Raw genomic sequence first — 18,263 nt, 5'->3', positions numbered from 1 at the left:
TCTCCACTGTTTATTTATTACTCTCTCCCGACCTCGGGTGCTAACCTACCTGATACAGAGCAAGAATCTCAATAGCCGTTTCAAGGATATATTACGAATCCTTTTGAGCGTAACATACTGAAACCTGCACATATTCTGCGTTAAGCAATGGCCTGCCGCCGGTCTCAGTGACGGCGGCTAGTCTGTCCTAACGGTCGAATTCATACTACATAGGCCACGCCCGCTCCACCGGGTTGAAGAAGATCTGGTCCCAAATCCCAGTTCCAACTGGAAGATCCTCCTCATCCAGAGTGCCCGTTATGGTCCTCGTAAATTGTTGGGAATACCGTCCGTCTGCCAGGACCAGATATATATATTGCGCATATACAACCAACTGGCCCTGCGGAAGACTAGCGCTGGACCTGTACCCTGTTGTTGGGTCGGTCGACGTTGTAGGAGGATACGTGGAGTTATCTCCGTATGGCCTCACCTAGATAGCTGCCGGCTCGCAGTTTGCCGCTAGAATTGCGCCATTTCTGGACCCATCTCCTTCAACGGTGATGACTGCATCTCCAGCAGACAGGGCAATAGGATTTTCAATGGTACTGTTCGGCCAGGAAAGGGTAATTTAGACTATATCACCACTCGGCAAGCCGTTTGGGAAACTGCTCTGTCAAGACCTCCGAGCCGAGATTGTAGAAGGTGATGACGATATGAGCCTGGGACTGCCCGCCATCCTCCGTGGGAACCGGCTGCTGGATGGCATCAAACCACCACCAGTCATAAGTGGTCGCGTTGATGGGGTGAACCTTGGGAGCGTCGAAGCCATCGCGGCCGGACGTGTACTGGGTGACAGCGGTGGCATTCTCATTTCGGCAAGCTGGAACGACGAATTTCTGTGGCTGAGGCCGAGAAAAGACATTCGCGAAAAGCAAAGCCAGGTTAGAGGGTCGAAAGAGCTCGAAAGACATCATACAAGTCGTCCGAGTGGGCAAGATGGGCATCTCACTGGAATCCTTCTTGGGCAGCGTTATAACCCAATATCGAATTGTTATAGATCGCCGCTCGACATCATAGCCAGATCTCTTCGATATTGCTGATATACTCCAGAGTAGATCCAATACGGAGTAAGCTGTAGATGAGTAAAAAGCAATAACTGTTTGCTTTGCACCAGATACTCCGGCTTAGTCGGCTGCAGCGCTCCCTGCATGGTGATGCGATGAACTGGCATGAGAAGCAGCAAAAGAACGCAAATAACAGAAGAGACTTTATACTTTGTTACTGCACCCGCTCCCATTTTGTCATCTACTGCATCAATCACATCTCGCAAGTGGAGGAATCCACCGTTTTGGAGTAAACCCGACATGCTTGCTTTCTGCGTTTCTCCAGAGCTGATCAACTAATTTCTCCTTAGAGCAGTCCCTTCTCTTCGACTACCATCAGAGCCCTAAGACGTCGAGCCCATTTCTCTTCTCTACAGTTTTTATGATCCCTTCCGCTGCGGTGGACAGTACTGTTTATGCCACACCGTGGTAGATCAAGGATCGATGACATTTTCCAAGGGCGGCTCAGTAAAAGCTTGATAGATGAAGTTCGCTTTCAATCAATGAGTTACCCTGGGTGTGACCTATCCAGCGTGACCACGGCTCCTACCTAAATCTAGGGTTCTCCCAACTTTAGATGCTATCACGCCAAAGGTATGGACAGGTATCTGCAGGTGTCCGAAAGGGGCTGAAGTAGAGGGGCTGAGGTATACGACGGTTTTTATAGATAAAGCATGATTGTAACCTATTTATTCTGACAGTCACTGCCCCATAGCGCCCGACACCGAGCGCTATGTAGGATGTTCTCTGTTGAGCCCATGACAGATTCAAAAGTTTCCTCGACAGGCCCGTCGCCCTTGTTATTACCAATATCCACATCGCTCTTCACGCCGAACTGGGCAGGAGGGAAGTACTGATGGAAGACTTCCGGTACGACCGAGACGCAAGTAAGGCGCTGACTGTGACATTCAATCTGCAGCTGGACATCAAACGCCTCTCCTTGTCCAGCCCCCAGACTCTCCAGGATCCTCCTGGCGCCCTTGTGCGTGACCGCGTACGCAAACGTACACACTGGGCTGTTTGACCGGTATACCGTCCGCTTCAGATCAGGGAGGAGTGCAATCTCATCAGGCCAGAAGCCCCGGTAATCCTCATGCGGGCATACATGGGTGTCGTTGAATACGATCGTCTCGATCGACTCATCCCACCGTTCCCCACAGTGGCCGAGCCAGAGGACGTCCCATTCAAGACTATACGGCGACCGGTCCGTTTCCGGGGCCCTGGTCAGGTTACGCACCGCCGTTGAGATGTTCATCATCTGATTCCGCAGAGCGATGTCCCAGTCAACATCGTCTTCCAGAATGAGGGCCGTCTCAATCTCGGATTGGTAGACGTGCTTGAGCAAGTCCAGATGCGCGAGCCAAGCTTTGCTGGCCCCGGGCGACGGATGCTGGGTGTCCCATGGGTCGCCCTGGATGTTTGCAAATGCTTCCACCAGACGATCGTCCACTGGTGGCTGTGGGGGGATCGTGATCTGAAGGCCCGTGAGGTTTGCTGCGGCATCAAGGCCCCGCGTCCGCCATGAGGGATGTTGTGACAAGGCGAAGATTTGTTGAAACTATGTTGTACGGTTGTTAGTCACTCACCGAATCAGGAAAGCGTTTCGCTTACTCCTAACGTGTTGTTCCCGGCAGTATCCCGTGGCAAAAATGCAGAGGTGGGGCTGAGTTCGGGACCCTGAAAAAGGTGCAAGAATGCGAACAGGACAAGGGCACCCGCGATCAGATATATGAGGCGTAATCGAGTCGGCATCGTTGCATCTTTCTCTTTTCAGCCTGGAGTCGTGAAACGAAGAGATCGAATTTGTTCGTGCTTGTTGGCCCCATCTGCTTTGGGGCCGCGCCCATAATCATCACGTGATTCATATAGAAACAGAAAGTGTCCTGTCGATCTACCAGTCTCTGAGTGGCGCACCGATAGCGAGTTTCAGAGTGCCAAACGCCGTATTAAAGGGTGTCTAGCGGCCTAAGGCTCTAGCTCTTGACCCTACAAGTTACAACCGTTGGCACTGTGTCGCAGATGTCCACCACAATTTTTATTGGGCTTTCAAAAAAAAAAAAAAGGAATTAGATTAGCGGTCAAAGTAAATCCTGGATAATGCCAGTAAAAATTTCTCTTATTTTTTCATTGGGCTTCATCGTTAGACTGATGCAGTAGGATGTATAGTAAGATATATATTACTATATATAGTACGATAAATGTTTGGATATATAGTAGCTTAGTTCATACTTCATGGTTAAACCAAGGGCGTCGGGCAGTGTATTATCGTAAGCAACAAGATTCTAGCTGAGTAGAATGCTAGAATGGTAGTCCTTGCTAAACACTTTAATGAAACCGGGCGGCATTGGCTGTTTTTATGTTTTAAGGTTTGGTTAGATTCACGCTGATGAAGGTCTGGATATGAATTGTACCTGGGCACGCAGAGAATAGCAATTCTTAGCAAAATATGAATCGCGCATCTCCCTGCTCTGGTTCGGCCAGCAGTCACTACTGTCTTCTTCTGCCTTCGCCTGTGCCTCTGGAGGTCAAGACTGCCGAGGAGTTACCATTAACCTCTGATGTTACACTTTACAGTAAAAAGTTGCATGAGCATTGATGGTAGGCAGGCCTTAGACCAACAGAATAAGCAAGCAACATGCCTCTAGCCAGAGCTGATCCGGTGATGGGTAGTATGGCCGCCCAACTCTATAAACAGCCTATGGGTTTCGTCTACGCCAAGTCTGGTGGAGGACGCCCGATTGAGTATTCGCGGCTATCAGCGTACAATGCTCCCATAATGACATCTAGCACACTTGCTTTCTTTCTGTCATTCTTTAAGCTTACAGGGTGGCCGAGGGCCTATCGCCTAGTAGGACAGCAAAAATGTAACAAATTTTATGGATAGAAGCATGTCAAGTTGTATAGCGACGCAAATCAGGAAAGAATGAATACTTAAATTCCCCAAGGTACTGACCAGAGAGTGGTCGAATGTTTGCGATGGCTGTAAATGCACATAATCTAGAGAACTGGGAGCTTAGGGCTGCATTTTCCTGCCGCAGACATGTTATATCAACCCCACAGGTTGCGAGCTTTGTTGAGCCTCTATTAAAGCCTCTACTCAAATCTGCATTGTCTAACCTTTATGGTATCAATCAATCTTTCATGAGTAACGGTTGGCCTCCCTTCCAACAATAATGCAGACGAATATGCTGTCCGATCAAACAATCTCAAAAGACCCACCAGACCAAATCATGAGATTGCAACAGGTTGACATGCTGTGTACCCTATGTTGACGTGATTCCCGAAGCCGTCGGATCGTACTGTATCTTGAATTTGTCACCCTGTATCTCCCCGAATTTCTCCTATTTCTCCTTTCCTCCTCGAGCGTCTGATAGGGGCCGACCCTCTCGATGCTGCTATCATGTCAACCGTCAGCGAAGCCTCGCCAGTACTCGATTGGTACGAAGATCGCGGTACACCCTTGCAGATTCATTTCATCATCATGTTGGCCCTCCCGGTAGTCGCTGTGGCATTGCGGTTCTGGTCGCGAGCCGTCATGCCTTCTGTTGGACCAGGGAGAAGGACAATCGGGCGCTTCTGGTGGGATGACTGGACAGCACTCTTAGCGACGGTCAGCTCCAGACCTCTCCACCGTGGTAGTTTATCTAATAATCTTTATTTGTATCTTGCACAGGTTTCCAATACCGCTGTCTGTATCCTCGCCATCAAGATGGTGCAGCTCGGCCTGGGCCGTCACGCGGTGATCGTCTTGCCAGAGAACATTACGCTATTCCTCAGATTCCTCTGGGCAGTGTATATCATCTTCATTATAGGTGCATCAATAGCCAAAGCCTCGGCCCTGTTCTTCTACGCGCGAGTGTTCACCCAGACGCGCTCACGGTTCCGTTACTCTCTCTGGACACTCCAAGCGTTCAACGTGCTCTGGCTGCTAGGCACCATTCTCGCAGTAATCTTCATGTGCTCCCCAGTTGCCAAAGTGTGGAATCAATCAACGCCTGGCCACTGTCGCCGACCGGCCGATATCTGGCTCGGTAGTGGAGTTTCTAGCGTGTTTATCGACGTTCTGATCCTAGTCCTGCCTATTCCCATCCTCTGGGGACTGCAAATGAAACCATCCCGCAAGTTCCTCGCCGTGCTCGTCATCATTCTTGGCCATCTGTGAGCTCCCCTTATTCTTGATTAACTCTGAGCGAAACCACAAAACCGCTGACAGAGAGATAGCGTGGTGGTGGTCTCCATTGGACGTTTGGCGTCAGTAGCATGGACCGTCCAGCACCTTGCAATGGATCCTACCTGTATGTCCACTTGGCACTTCGTCTTCTCTCGTTAACGTTTAGCAGTCAACACCGTTGCTCCGATCTTTTGGCATGGATCCGAGATCCCCATTGCCGTCATCAGCGTCAGTCTCCCCAGCATCTTCCTCCTCGCGCGGCGGGGCTTCTCCCATGGGATGAAGTCAATGTTCAGCATGAAGACGATACCGTCTTCTGTATGGGCGGATGAGAGCCACGTTGAACGGGCCGAGCCCCGCCCGGCCAGATCTGTTAGTTCAATCGGGCTCGTCCCTGTCCGACCAGTCTATATCCAGAACCCAGTCAAATGCGTGACCACAGACAGCGGGTTCACCGAATCTATCACTGCGCTGCCACCGATCCCGGAAGAGCCTTGCGAGCACCGGACGCCATCAGTGACTGCAGAGTATGGTTCCACGAGTACGCTTTCGACCGTGCTGCCGCAGATCCCTGAAGAGGTACATGGACGGCAGACGCCTCAGCTTACGGTGGATTGCGGTTCAACCAGCCCTATTTCCTGGGCACGAGCCACGGAAGCCCAGCTTGCGGAACTTGGCCATGTATAAGATCTGTTGATATATAGTGCCCATTATATAGTATAAAATAGGATCGAGGAACCCAAAAAAGGGAAAAAGAAAAGAAAAAAAAGGAAAAGAGGAATGAGACCTCTGGGTACCGCCAAGTCGCCGTCTAGCGGAACAGCTGCAAGGTTCACCAGGTTCGGGGGTCACAGTGTAACGGCAACGGACCGCTCCAATAGCAGTGGATTCTATCGTGCTATTGTACTACTAGGCTATTACTAGAGCGCATTGGGCGCTTGTGATGTGCCGCAAGTTGGCGTCAATCCTCAATATGAGCCTCAAGGGTCCATTAGGTGGATGGGTTCATGGATACTTGCAAGCAGTGATTCAATTAGTCCTGTAACTATACCCTGGATATACAGAGGACGCCATTATAGGACCATAATCGTTACTGGAGATCGAGTTCAGTACTGATAGCACTGATAGCACTGATAGCACTTACTGGTAGTGCTGGTACTACTAGTAATACTGATAACATCTGTTTTTTAAAGAAAAACAATGAGACGAGAGACGAATGGATGAAGTATTACCATAAAAGCAGCTCTAACATTTTCTAATACAGGGAGGGAACCCTGCAAGCTGGACAGCCAAAGGTTGTACCGAGGCCCTTGGCCGAGGGAACAATGCGGGGTTGATGGCGGGGTAGAGTCGATGCCCTAATAGTGCAGAGTAAATGATCCACCGGGCCTCCACTCTTTACTCTGGTCCGAACAAGTGTCCCGAGTCTCAAGACTCATCTTACTAGATGAGATACCGATGTATGCCAAGCCAGTACTGCATAGGCTGGAAGCACATCATAGGCTATTGATTCGGGGCTAGCATTCCGCAGGATTATTAAGAATTACTACTGCCGAATATAGACTGGAGATGTATTCAATATGTGGTTTCGAGGAAGACAGCGTAGCTAGACTTCGACCCAGCTCAGTGCGCCTTGGAAGACCCAGTTTTTGGGTCCTTCGCAGTACTCCATGGTATTTCACTGGGAACCAAGCTCGGGTTGCCAGCTCGCGTGTGGGATCTACTCCACCACCAATTACCAGTATGGTCTATCCCAACAAAGTGGAGTCCAGACAACCCAGCTTTCTCCACATATTTTGCTCCTGATCGTTACGCAATAGGGTAATATGGTCCTGGTACGATCTTTCTGATACGATCTTCCTCGGCCGACGGGATGAATGAGGGGTTAGGGGTTGAGGCAGAAGTGTTGGGAAAGGTATTTAGGAGCCAGATTGATTCTCAAGAGCGTCCTTTTTCTTTTCATCTTTTCTCTTTTTCTTCCTTTCGTTGATTATATTACAATCACAACATCATCATGTCTGAATACACCAACCTGCCCGACTACGACTCCCTCCCGCCCGTCAAAGGCATGCCCCGTGGCTGCGCATGGGGTATTTTCGACAAAGACGGCAAGAAAGACCATATCGGGTGTCTGAACCTGCTTACGCCGTCTGTGGTGCGCGCGGCCTTGAAGGAAGCGGAGACGGGCCAGTCGGTCTCGCTGAACTGGCCCATCAACGCTATCCATAAGCCTGGGTTCCAGCGCGCGGGACTCGAGCATAAGGTCTCTTCGTTCCAGGACACGCCCTTCAAGTTACATGGGTTCGACGACGAGGTCGCGTTCAATACTCAGTGCTCCAGCCAGTGGGATAGCTTGGTACATTTCGCGCACCAGCCGTCCGGGTTCAGCTATAATGGAGTCAAGCCAACGAAGGAGGCGCTGCTGCAGGCAGACGCGCCCTTCCACAAAGACACCGACCTGCCCACGCTTGACCACTGGCATTCGCGCGGCGGCCTCGTCGGTCGCGGTGTCCTGCTCGACTACCAAGCGTACGCAGACGCGCACGGCCGGAAGTACTCTCCCTTTGAGACGCACAAAATCACTGTCGCCGATCTCGAGGCTGTGGCTCAATGGGAGAATGTTGAGTTGCGCCAGGGCGATATTGTCATCATCCGGTCCGGGTTCACAAAGGGGCTGCAGGAAGCTGCCACGCCAGAGAAACAGGCAGAGTGCATGGCCAGCCACCGAACTGTCGGGGTGGAAGGCAACGAGGCTACGGCGAAGTGGTTCTGGAACAAGCATTTTGCGGCTGTTGCGGGCGATGCCATCGCGTTCGAGTGTCTGCCGCCGTCGAAAGAAGATGGGACAGAGGGGTCGATTGGAGATCTGGGTAAGTCTGCCTTGTCTGTCGGTGATGGATCTGTGTTTATGAGTATGCTAACGGCATCTAGTGCTGCATCAGTACTTCCTCGGCCTGTTCGGGCTGAATATCGGCGAGCTGTGGGATCTTGAGGCGCTGTCGAAGCTTTGTGCTGAGAAGAAGCGATACTCGTTCTTGCTCACAAGCTGTCCGCTCAACGTGCCAGGCAGCGTCGGGAGCCCACCGAATGCGCTTGCGATTTTTTAGATCTGTACATACTAGTTAGAGTATAAATATAATTAGTTGATATGAGCCGCTGCAATCCAAACATGGCCCAAGAGCGTAGTGGTGATGCTGCAGTCTTGACGCAATTAGCCTCATGATAGGACTCGCTGTAATGCTCCAGTGGGAAAGAGTTGGAAATGAGGGGACTGATGAATCTACTATGTCAAGCTGAGAGTGAGCTAGAAGTCCTTTCGAAGCAAGAAAGCAGAAGAATTGAATTCCTCCCAAGACCCGACCTTTTTGACAAAACAAGCCTGAATCATGTTGCTGTAATAAACAGAAGCCATTGTTATCAACTATCATAGTGCGGAACAGCCCACAGGCCTTTGGATCCCGCCGAACACATCAGGTCTATATAATCTAAGAATGAAAAGAGACTGTCTGCCATCCCTAAGTACAAATGAGGATGTAAGAGGTCGCCGCCAGCAGATCTGTCCTAATATGCCCTAATATGCCCTAATATGCCCTAATATGCCCTAATATGCCCTAATATGCCCTAATCTGCCTTTCACTTTTTCGTTGGCCCTAGTGACGATTAACCTACTGGTGCAGACGATCGAGATAGCCCGTGCAGCAGCCACTAAAGAATCCATAACATGACAGGAGTGCTCTTAGGACCTTATCTCTGCATCTTGAATTCATCGCAGAGTTGATAGAATAGCCGCTAGTGAGAAACGCGTCTCACGATGGATATCAGGTAAGGTTCAGGAAAGACATAATTCAGATATCTTATTGGTATACAAAATAGAAATTACATGGTCTTGATTACCTGTCGCCCCGTTGTATTTGTCACCTGGTTCAATATTGCCCTGGTCTATCGACCACGCTCAAACCAGTACCCGAGTACACCTTTCTCATATGTCCGAGCCGAGGCTTCTTAAGATCACTATAAGATCACTAATCGAGGAAAGCTTCATAGAACGCTCAAATCATTATTGAATCACTTAGGAAAGGCATTAGCCCACGTCCTAGCTACAGCCCCCTACGACTTCCCAAAGCCCGAACGTGGCAGGAGCTTCCTGCGAGCTGGACTCGCCGGCGGCTTGGTGGTTGCTGAAGGAAGCTACCACAAATTTCAACGGAAGCACTGTGTCTGAGCTTTACTTTCCGGAAGATCAAGCAGCTCTATCCTCTTTTCTGGGACAAGTAAGTGAGAATGGCGAAGCATACTGATGATGAGATTTACAGATCTCGAACCGCATCGCCAAGCAGTAGAGACTGGCAATCGGGTGTGATAGATATCGATGAATGGGCACAAAAGACTACACTGGAGATTATTGGTATCGCAGGACTAGGCTGGGACTTTACACTGAAGCATTCAAATAAAGAACTAGCTTTACACTACAAGGAGATATCCACCCCTACTTCGACCATGAGTTTGCGGACCAACTTTTAACGCTGATCGCTGCTGGGTGAGTGAGGCGCCATCATTTCCCTGATGACTACTAAATCGCTGATGCGGTGTACGGGCATGAAACAACCTCATCAGCTTCCACTTGGATCATTTACTATCTCACTCTCAACCCCATCTGAAGTACGTCTGCGAGCTGGGATACAGGCTTCCTGCCGATTTCTCCGGCTTTGACATCGCTGCTATTCTCGGGTATCTAACCCTGCTCAACGGCATTTGTAACGGGATACACCGTAATCTTCCATCTGACGCGACAACAACGCGTCAAAGTAAGCACAACACCAACCTCGTCGGCCGGCCGATTGCCGCAGGCACGGTCCTCACCATAGCACCATGTGTAATCAACAAGCACCTGATCTCTGGAGCCCTAACGCGCACGAGTTCAGGCCCGAAAGGTGGATAGATGCGGATACTGGGAAGCCCAACCAAACAGGCGGTGCTTCGACGAACTATGCTTTCTAACATTTCTTCAGGAGCCGTGCAGCTGCATTGGCCAGAGTTTTGCGCGAGCCGAGCTGCGAACACTGCTGGCTGCATTTGTTGCAACGTACTAGTGGACGATGGCAGATCAAAATGAGAAAGTCACCCAGCAATGGTGATAACTGCTAAACCGTAAAACGGGCCGAAGGTCGAGTTGGTCAAAGTTGGGAGATGCTGGAGGAACCAATCTTATCTTGATAGATTACCGATCAATATCCCTTATGCTGCCAATATAATTAGGCTATGATTGCGAACTATTCATGAGCATAGGTCCCGCAGTCTTGTAGTTCGTATACCCTAAGCCACTGTATTATTTCCAGTTTATGAAGTTTTTAGGGCTGGAAGTTGTTTCTCCGCAGGGCCAAGCAGGCCAGAAGCATAAGGGAGTCGAGCGCCATTCTTCGCCGATATGTAGGCTTCTCAATAATACCACCCACGTGTTCTTTGTCCCATGAGCCCATTAAAGATGCCATATCCTGTGCATTACAACTTCGCACAACGACTCTGCAGGCCTATCCAACAGGCCTGCGCGGATTGCTTCTCCCGAAACGAGAAATAGAAGCTACGTGAAGCCGGCCAACAGCAGATGCTAAGGTTGATTTTCAACGACACCAGCGTGCCATGTGCCAACGCTGTAGAATCCTTCAATGGGCATAAGGTACTCGATCTTCGATGTAAACGCACATGGACTATCAACCCTACGTGGGAGATCATATTCTAACTCTATTCCCGGCCGAATTGCGAGCATAAGCTTCCTTGGGACTTAGAGTCAGTGGCTTCCCAGTTCTTCACCTGAAGACCTGCTCTCCGGGGGCTCAGGAAGTTGTCGGCGGTTTAACTTGACTCGACGGGGTAGGCTGAAATATGTGTAGCTTGTCAGTAGAAAGCGATATGCCGCGCAACGAGAAATTTAACCGGGGAAATGAGTATTCGAAGCAGGAACTAGGACTGGAGCAGACTTGGGGCGCCGAAGGACTTACGATGTTAGAATGGTCTCCAGCGGGGATGGTGTACTTTTTGGTGACGGAGCATGTTGAATATATTGGGCTGGGATTCCCCATGAAAGATGATATATTGAGGAGTCAGCTGGTACAATTTTATATAGCTCTAGGTATATTGTCGCCCTATATAGTAGGTGGAAACATGTGATGATAAGCCGTAAATGATCCCCTGCCATATTTCCTCCGTGTCCGCTCCAGCTCCGTTTCTAATTAGTTCAGCACCCGGAAGGTATTCTTAGCCGACTATTGAGCTTCTTTAATATAGAAAACTTCAAGCGGAGAATATTCTCCAATGAAGCTACGCCGATATAGTACCTGCATCTGCATGTGGACGATTTTTGCAGGAACACATTCGATATGCGTGCCATGTTGGACGGCTCATCGGCCTTTTAACCGTGTTCTTCACGGATACAAGCTCATGATGGGCAAGGCATTTATATAGCTAGACCTGAATTGATATGTCTTCTTCGTTTCAGCCTACTTTCATCCCATTCCGTCACCATGAAGAAGCCCAATCACGCTGTGTTAGGCATTGGACTTGCCTTATGCATAGAAGCAGCGTACAGCGCTGCGTCACAGTCATACACCTGGAAGAATGTCGTCACTGGAGGTTCGTCTGTTTCGTGATGATGAACTACTATTTGGTCTGACCAGTTATCATTCAGGTGGTGGCGGTTTCGTTCCGGGCATCGTCTTCAACCCGTCCGAAGAGGGACTTGCATATGTGCGCACTGATATTGGCGGGGCATACCGTCTTAACTCAGACGATACATGGACGCCACTGACTGATTTTGTGGGTAATAGTAACTGGTATCATTGCTCGTTTCTTCCGCTATGGATGTTCTATGGTTGGTTTGACAATCGTGCAGGAATCGATGGGGTGTGGACGCGCTCGCCACCGACCCCGTTGACACAAACAGGCTGTATCTTGCCGTTGGTATGTACACCAACGAATGGGACACGAGCAACGGGGCTATACTACGCTCCACGGACAAAGGCGAGACCTGGACAGAAACAGCGCTGCCGTTTAAAGTGGGTGGGAACATGCCTGGCCGTGGGATGGGTGAGGTGAGCGCGAAATCATACTGCCCTGACTTGATCTTCTAAGGAAGAGCCGCTAAATGATTGTATCAACTAGAGACTTGCGGTGGACCCTCATAAGAATAGCATTCTCTTCTTTGGCGCTAGGAGCGGTCACGGTCTTTGGAAGAGTACTGACTATGGCGCGACCTGGAGCAATGTCACTTCCTTTACCTGGACGGGGACGTACTTCCAGGACTCGAGCTCGACTTATACTTCTGATATTGTGGGTATCGCATGGGTGACGTTTGATTCTACATCTGGTAGCTCAGGATCGCCAACCCCGAGGATCTTTGTTGGTTAGTTGATTCTATGCTCCCTGTTAACCTAGCTGATGCTGAAGGTTAAACAGGGGTAGCAGATACTGGTAAATCTGTCTTTGTGTCTGAAGATGCTGGTGCTACATGTAAGATTATATCAGCCGTATACGAGCTGAGCGACTGACATGCATGACAGGGAACTGGGTCACTGGCGAGCCACAGTACGGATTCCTCCCTCACAAAGGCGTCCTTTCTCCAGCGGAGAAGACACTATACATCTCCTACTCGAATGGTGCTGGTCCTTACGACGGAACGAACGGGACCGTTCACAAGTACGACATCTCGTCCGGAACGTGGACCGACATCAGCCCTACGTCCATGGAAGATACATACTATGGCTACGGTGGTCTCTCTGTCGATCTCAAGGTTCCTGGAACGTTAATGGTTGCGGCCCTGAACTGCTGGTGGCCCGACGAGCTCATCTGGCGTAGTGTTGACTCCGGCGCGAACTGGTCCCCAATATGGGCATGGAATGGCTATCCCAACATCAACTACTACTACGACTACGAGGTGTCAAACGCGCCATGGCTCGAAGACACCACCTCCACAGACGGGTTTCCCGTCCGCGTAGGCTGGATGGTCGAAGCACTATCAATTGACCCGTTTGACTCGAATCACTGGCTCTATGGTACCGGCGCCACGATCTACGGCGGCCACGACCTCACAAGCTGGGACTCCATCCACCGCGTTACCCTCCAGAGCCTGGCTTCTGGAATCGAAGAAACAGCCGTCCAGGCCTTGATCGTGCCCCCGGGCGGCCCTCCACTCCTCTCAGCTGTCTATGACGTCGGCGGTTTCTATCACTCAGATCTCGACACCCCGCCAACCCAGGCATACCACACACCAACCTATGGCTCGACCAACGGCCTCGATTACGCAGGCAATAATCCAGCGACCATCGTTCGCTCCGGCTCAACTGACGCCGACGATCCCACCGTCGCCCTCTCGAATGACTTTGGCCGCACGTGGTCCGCCAACTACGCCGCTTCTTCGGCCACAGGACCAGGTCCTGTGGCCATCTCCGCAGACGGCGACACCATCCTCCTGATGTCGAACACCCAGGGCGCTCTCCGCTCACAGTATCAGTCCACCTTTGCCGCTGTGACAAGTCTCCCCTCGGGTGCGGTCATCGCGTCGGACAAGGCCAACAATACCGTCTTCTACGGCGGCAGTTCGGGTAGTTTCTACGTCTCCACAAACACGGGAACCTCCTTCACTAAGACCGCCACGCTGGGGTCTAGCTCCACGGTCAACGCCATCCGCGCTCATCCATCGCTTGCGGGTGATGTCTGGGCCTCCACCGATACCGGACTGTATCACTCAACAGACTATGGCCGCACCTTTACCAAGACTGGAAGCTCCTGTACAGCTGGCTGGGGCTTTGGGCTCGGAAAGCCCTCTTCAACATCCGCATATCCAGTAATATATGGCTTCTTCACTGTAGACGGCGTAACTGCGCTCTCTAAGACGGAGGATGAAGGAACCACTTGGGCTATGATTTCCGATTCGGAGCATGGCTTCGGTGCTGCGTCAGCGAATGTGGTGAATGGGGACATGGGGAACTATGGACGGGTGTTTGTAGGGACAAATGGAAGGGGTATATTCTATGGGGAGCCGAATGGAAGTTCACCTCCAAGTTCGTCTTCAACGTCAACAACTGCAACAACGTCGAGTACATCTACGACATTGACGACGACTTCTACTCCAACTACCACAGTGACAACGACAACCACTAGCACTACAGCCACAGCTACTGCTACCGCCTCGCCCTACGGCCAATGCGGCGGCAGCGAATACACAGGACCGACTGCGTGTCCCTCTGGATGGACATGCACGTTCTTCAACCACTTTTACTCGCAATGTAAGCTTGAAGTTTACTCCTGATATATGGGTTGGATGGAAGGAGGCGAATCTATGTTACAGGATACTGATCTGGTTTTCGATAGGTACCCAGTCGTAGGACCTGTAAGATGAATTATTTGGCGGTTTCAGAACAATGAAGTAGCCTTATGGAATTGAGATATCTTTTGAGCTATTGCTAAATACAAGTATATGTCAATTGAACTCTTACTAGGGTTGTATGGTGTCCTCCTAGCGGTCTGGGGCCGCTAGATTGCCTGGGCGCATGGCCGATCACGGTGGCGCCTCGCAACGGGTTCCTGGATCCCATACCTGGGCAGCCAGAAAAGCCATGTTCATGTGTCATGTTCTTGATTTACTCCCAAGGGGCCTTGCATAGCGCTGACTCGGTCTTGCGGACTACGCCCTGAACTGCCTCAGACGGCAACACATGTAATTTACCTAGCAAAAGGACATTCTGCATATGTTTTCCATGGCTTTAATGGCCGATCACAGCCGCGCCGAGGCTGGTATTTGAATCCACTTTTACACCATCTGCTAACAACTTATTAGGGCCGTTTCGTAAATACTCCGTCATACTAGCGGCCATGTGGTCGAACCGTGCCGGAATATCCACGTCTCCCTTCAAGGCAGCCGAATGACCGGGGTTAGGGTTTTGCCAGTTCCCTTCAATCCACTCTGTGGATATTGTCGCGGATTGGAAAAAATTATGCAGAGCTTGTAGATCCCACTCGCCTATTTGCAGCGCCGGAATCGTATGATTGTCCTCGGTCTTCGTCTCGTTTGTTCGGAAAACCATCTTGCGGTCACCAATTGGATAGCCAACTTCGCGCGTTTCTATGAAATAGAAGAGACTTCCGTTGGCAATTTGGCAAACGCATTTGCATATTCGTAAGCTGTGAGATATAACGAGCACTGTGTAATGCTGACATTTTGCTGCCTAAAATTGCCGTCTGGCGAGGACCGATAGATGCCGAACCGCGCTATTTCCAGCAATTTCTCCTCAGCAGATGGCTCCAGTGTCGACGTGGTATTCATGACATAGCTTGTCGCCGCGTCGGTGTGGATCCTATGCGTTATTATGTTCACGCCGTTCGGCGTGGTCATGTTGCATCGGTTCCTGTGCTCTGTCCCATCGCAGGCGGCCGAACGTAGTGTATCTTGTTTGACATTCTTACAGGCGCTCTTAAACCCGAGTGAGACATATGAGCCATCCCAGCGGCATGAGCTTGGGCAGGAGAATGTAGCAGGCGTATCAATTCCGTAAAGACCTTTGATTATAGCGAATTGCATATCGGGATCCTGTGGGATCGCTTCTGTAAGTTGCTTAGCCGAAAGTCCTAAAAGCTGAAATGTTTTGGAATGTAGAGATGCCCTTACTTTTGTCAGTGTTTCCATATGTGCTAAAATTGCTAAAATCCCGAGAATAATTGTGCGCGTATCCAAAGGCGACACTATTGATATCGGAAGGTGTCGTCGATGCCCTCTGCGCAATTTGCACAGCTTGCTGTGAGAACGCCGAGAACGTCAGTCGCAAGATTGTGATGATGGCTCCGAGAGTGGCTAGATTCCATTTGACATTCGTGAGGAGCAAGAGGGCCCCCCAGACCCCGCGACTCGCCTCGTCGAATGTCTCGAGGTGAGAAAGTCTCCGTGGCTTATCCTTGAAATGAAGCCACTTCAGCTGTCTGATAAAGGAACTGACGCTATGCATCAATGCTGATGAATAGGCGGTCGTTAGAATTGAGATAGTTGCGGCTAGAGACACGGGGCCACTCCACTCCTTGAGGGGCTTTCCATCCATCATCCAGAATATAACAGCTATCGTGATGACTATGACCATGGCCAGCAAAGAGCTCATGCCCTCGAACAGCCATTCGCTGGGAGAGTATATGGGACGGCGCCTGTATTTGAAGGGTGCTGGATCAGCAGCCTGCTCAGAGCCTCCTTCGCACAGAATTCTGAAGAGCTCCCAGTTCGCTTTCCATACCACGAGGCTCAGGACCGCGCTGCCTGTCTGATGGGAATCGCTGCATCAGACTATCTAACGTAGATTTCGACGTCTGTGACAGATTGTAAGATGCAGAGGGTGAATTCCTTTATGTTGCACAATAATGGCATGAGCGTCGAAATCAATGACATTGACTACAACACAGGTCCTTCAGCTGCCTGGCCTATGAGATCTGTAACACTGGGTTGTAGGAGGAAAATTTCATAGCCCTACTTCTGACGTATTAAGGATAAACAGCGCTCCAACTCGTGCGGTGCGGATTATTTTGGACTGAGGAGCTGGTCCCGGTGTTCTGGCTCAACCGAGTCAAGAGACTGAGATACGGCAAATCGAAGTCGATTGTATGCCTTTGCTAAGTTGGTATGGTCAGTCAGAAGCTCGTCAACGTTGTTGCGACTCTTTATAATGTAGCCAAGGATGAGGCCGCGACCAAACTCTAAAGACTGCAGACCCTGGCGAGGCAGATATAATATAGGCTGGCTGACCATTGGGAAGACATGTGTATGCCTTCGACTCCCTAAATGAGTACGTGAAGCAATGCCTCTGACTTTTATAGATGCATACTATTTTTCACAGGTCTCCGAGCGCGCACCGCAGTTTATGAGAAGGTATATTGCGCATGGAAGAACAGAGTTTATCAGTTCGACTCGGCAATGTGGGAGAGTGTCCTCAAGGAGCTGAAGCAGCTCGAAGCTCAGATCCCAAAATTGAAGTATTATTTTGAGCCCTGATCAGGGGATGTGCAAGCTGTTCCGGGCACGGCAAGATGAAAGATACAGGAAGGATTGGAAAAACTATTCAGGCAGGCTACTTTGTGATGAGGATGTTTGTTGATTGCAAGCGGTTCAGGAATGTAGGCAGTATGCTTTAGTCCTCCCGAGTCCTCTGGGCGCCTATGCGGCCATCTCATATAGTTCGTCTTGGCATCTCAGATATAGAGAACGTCTGGCGGTCGTACATAACTTTCTTGCCACCATTCGATGCCATACGACAAGAAGAAGAAGGGCGGGCCCAGCCCAGTAGCCACCACCTTCATCCACCCCACATTCTCCTCTGTACACCCATCAATGGGCTCAAAGACCTCATAATCTTCATACTCCTCCTGGCTTTCATCCTCATCAGAGTCCTCTAGGTCATGCGGCCAATCAGCGTACACCAAATCAACATGTCCGGTCCCGTACGGTCTAACGGGCTCGTCGAACCCCTCGCGCATACTGTGTAGCGACTCCTCATCAACCTCGATAAACTGTTGAAACCTCGAACCCATCAATTCGGGATGCACCATGGTAATCCGAGGCACCAATTCGCCGAGCCGAGTACCTCGCATCACCTCCAGATCCGCAGGTCCCAGCCTGGTAAACTGGTCTGCTCGCCACTCCTTGAAATGAACCCGTAGTTCGTCGCGCGAGGCCCCGTCGAAGCGCGCCCGGTCCTCGAAGAAGACTATGTCGAGGTTATCGATAAGTGTGGGTGCCTTTGACGTTGCTATGCTTTCCCGGTTCTCATCGACGATCCATTGTTTAAGATGCTGCCACGTGGCCTCGTCGTTGTAGGTGCAGCGATAGATCACCCCCATTTTTTGGAACGCGAGTTGAGGACGTGATGGAGGACTGCACCTTCCAGGCGTAGGTCATGAATGTCAGGTTCCGGGCTCTGATCAGAGCTGACTGTTTTGCTTTCGGGAGAGATACTGACAGACGGTGCTGAGATGACGTATGAATC

The 18,263-nt window shown here is 50.5% G+C and overlaps 7 protein-coding genes across 7 annotated transcripts, besides 1 other annotated feature; 4 read left to right on the top strand and 3 right to left on the bottom strand.

The window, feature by feature from the left end:
- Nucleotides 1-18,263: part of a sequence feature (contig 1.85 1..34531(-1)) that runs on past the window's edge.
- On the bottom strand, nucleotides 618-2,834 carry ANIA_05058 (uncharacterized protein; the record flags this gene model as incomplete). Its single annotated transcript, XM_657570.1, has 3 exons — nucleotides 618-1,111; nucleotides 1,782-2,640; nucleotides 2,694-2,834. The coding sequence occupies 3 exons, from the start codon at nucleotides 2,832-2,834 to the stop codon at nucleotides 618-620; spliced, it is 1,494 nt and encodes a 497-aa protein (XP_662662.1).
- On the top strand, nucleotides 4,483-5,940 carry ANIA_05059 (uncharacterized protein; the record flags this gene model as incomplete). Its single annotated transcript, XM_657571.1, has 4 exons — nucleotides 4,483-4,692; nucleotides 4,756-5,240; nucleotides 5,304-5,377; nucleotides 5,420-5,940. The coding sequence occupies 4 exons, from the start codon at nucleotides 4,483-4,485 to the stop codon at nucleotides 5,938-5,940; spliced, it is 1,290 nt and encodes a 429-aa protein (XP_662663.1).
- ANIA_05060 (uncharacterized protein) lies at nucleotides 7,268-8,360 on the top strand (the record flags this gene model as incomplete). Its single annotated transcript, XM_657572.1, has 2 exons — nucleotides 7,268-8,123; nucleotides 8,185-8,360. The coding sequence occupies 2 exons, from the start codon at nucleotides 7,268-7,270 to the stop codon at nucleotides 8,358-8,360; spliced, it is 1,032 nt and encodes a 343-aa protein (XP_662664.1).
- Nucleotides 9,065-9,593, top strand: ANIA_11457 (uncharacterized protein; the record flags this gene model as incomplete). Its single annotated transcript, XM_050611545.1, has 3 exons — nucleotides 9,065-9,075; nucleotides 9,377-9,524; nucleotides 9,567-9,593. 3 exons carry the CDS (start codon nucleotides 9,065-9,067, stop codon nucleotides 9,591-9,593), a joined length of 186 nt encoding a protein of 61 aa, XP_050467562.1.
- On the top strand, nucleotides 11,772-14,782 carry ANIA_05061 (protein xgeB; the record flags this gene model as incomplete). Its single annotated transcript, XM_657573.1, has 7 exons — nucleotides 11,772-11,880; nucleotides 11,936-12,080; nucleotides 12,140-12,338; nucleotides 12,409-12,649; nucleotides 12,703-12,756; nucleotides 12,807-14,531; nucleotides 14,745-14,782. The coding sequence occupies 7 exons, from the start codon at nucleotides 11,772-11,774 to the stop codon at nucleotides 14,780-14,782; spliced, it is 2,511 nt and encodes an 836-aa protein (XP_662665.1).
- ANIA_05062 (DUF3176 domain-containing protein) lies at nucleotides 15,368-17,029 on the bottom strand (the record flags this gene model as incomplete). Its single annotated transcript, XM_657574.1, has 3 exons — nucleotides 15,368-15,870; nucleotides 15,911-16,547; nucleotides 17,027-17,029. The coding sequence occupies 3 exons, from the start codon at nucleotides 17,027-17,029 to the stop codon at nucleotides 15,368-15,370; spliced, it is 1,143 nt and encodes a 380-aa protein (XP_662666.1).
- ANIA_05063 (uncharacterized protein) lies at nucleotides 17,470-18,117 on the bottom strand (the record flags this gene model as incomplete). The annotated part of the gene is made up of 1 exon (XM_657575.1): nucleotides 17,470-18,117. One exon carries the CDS (start codon nucleotides 18,115-18,117, stop codon nucleotides 17,470-17,472), a length of 648 nt encoding a protein of 215 aa, XP_662667.1.

Source organism: Aspergillus nidulans, chromosome III, assembly GCF_000011425.1.
Source record: "Aspergillus nidulans FGSC A4 chromosome III".
In the NCBI taxonomy this organism is placed as follows: Eukaryota; Fungi; Ascomycota; class Eurotiomycetes; order Eurotiales; family Aspergillaceae; genus Aspergillus; species Aspergillus nidulans.
The sequence above is the reverse complement of the archived record's forward strand: the minus strand, read 5'-3'. Positions and strand labels throughout refer to the sequence as shown.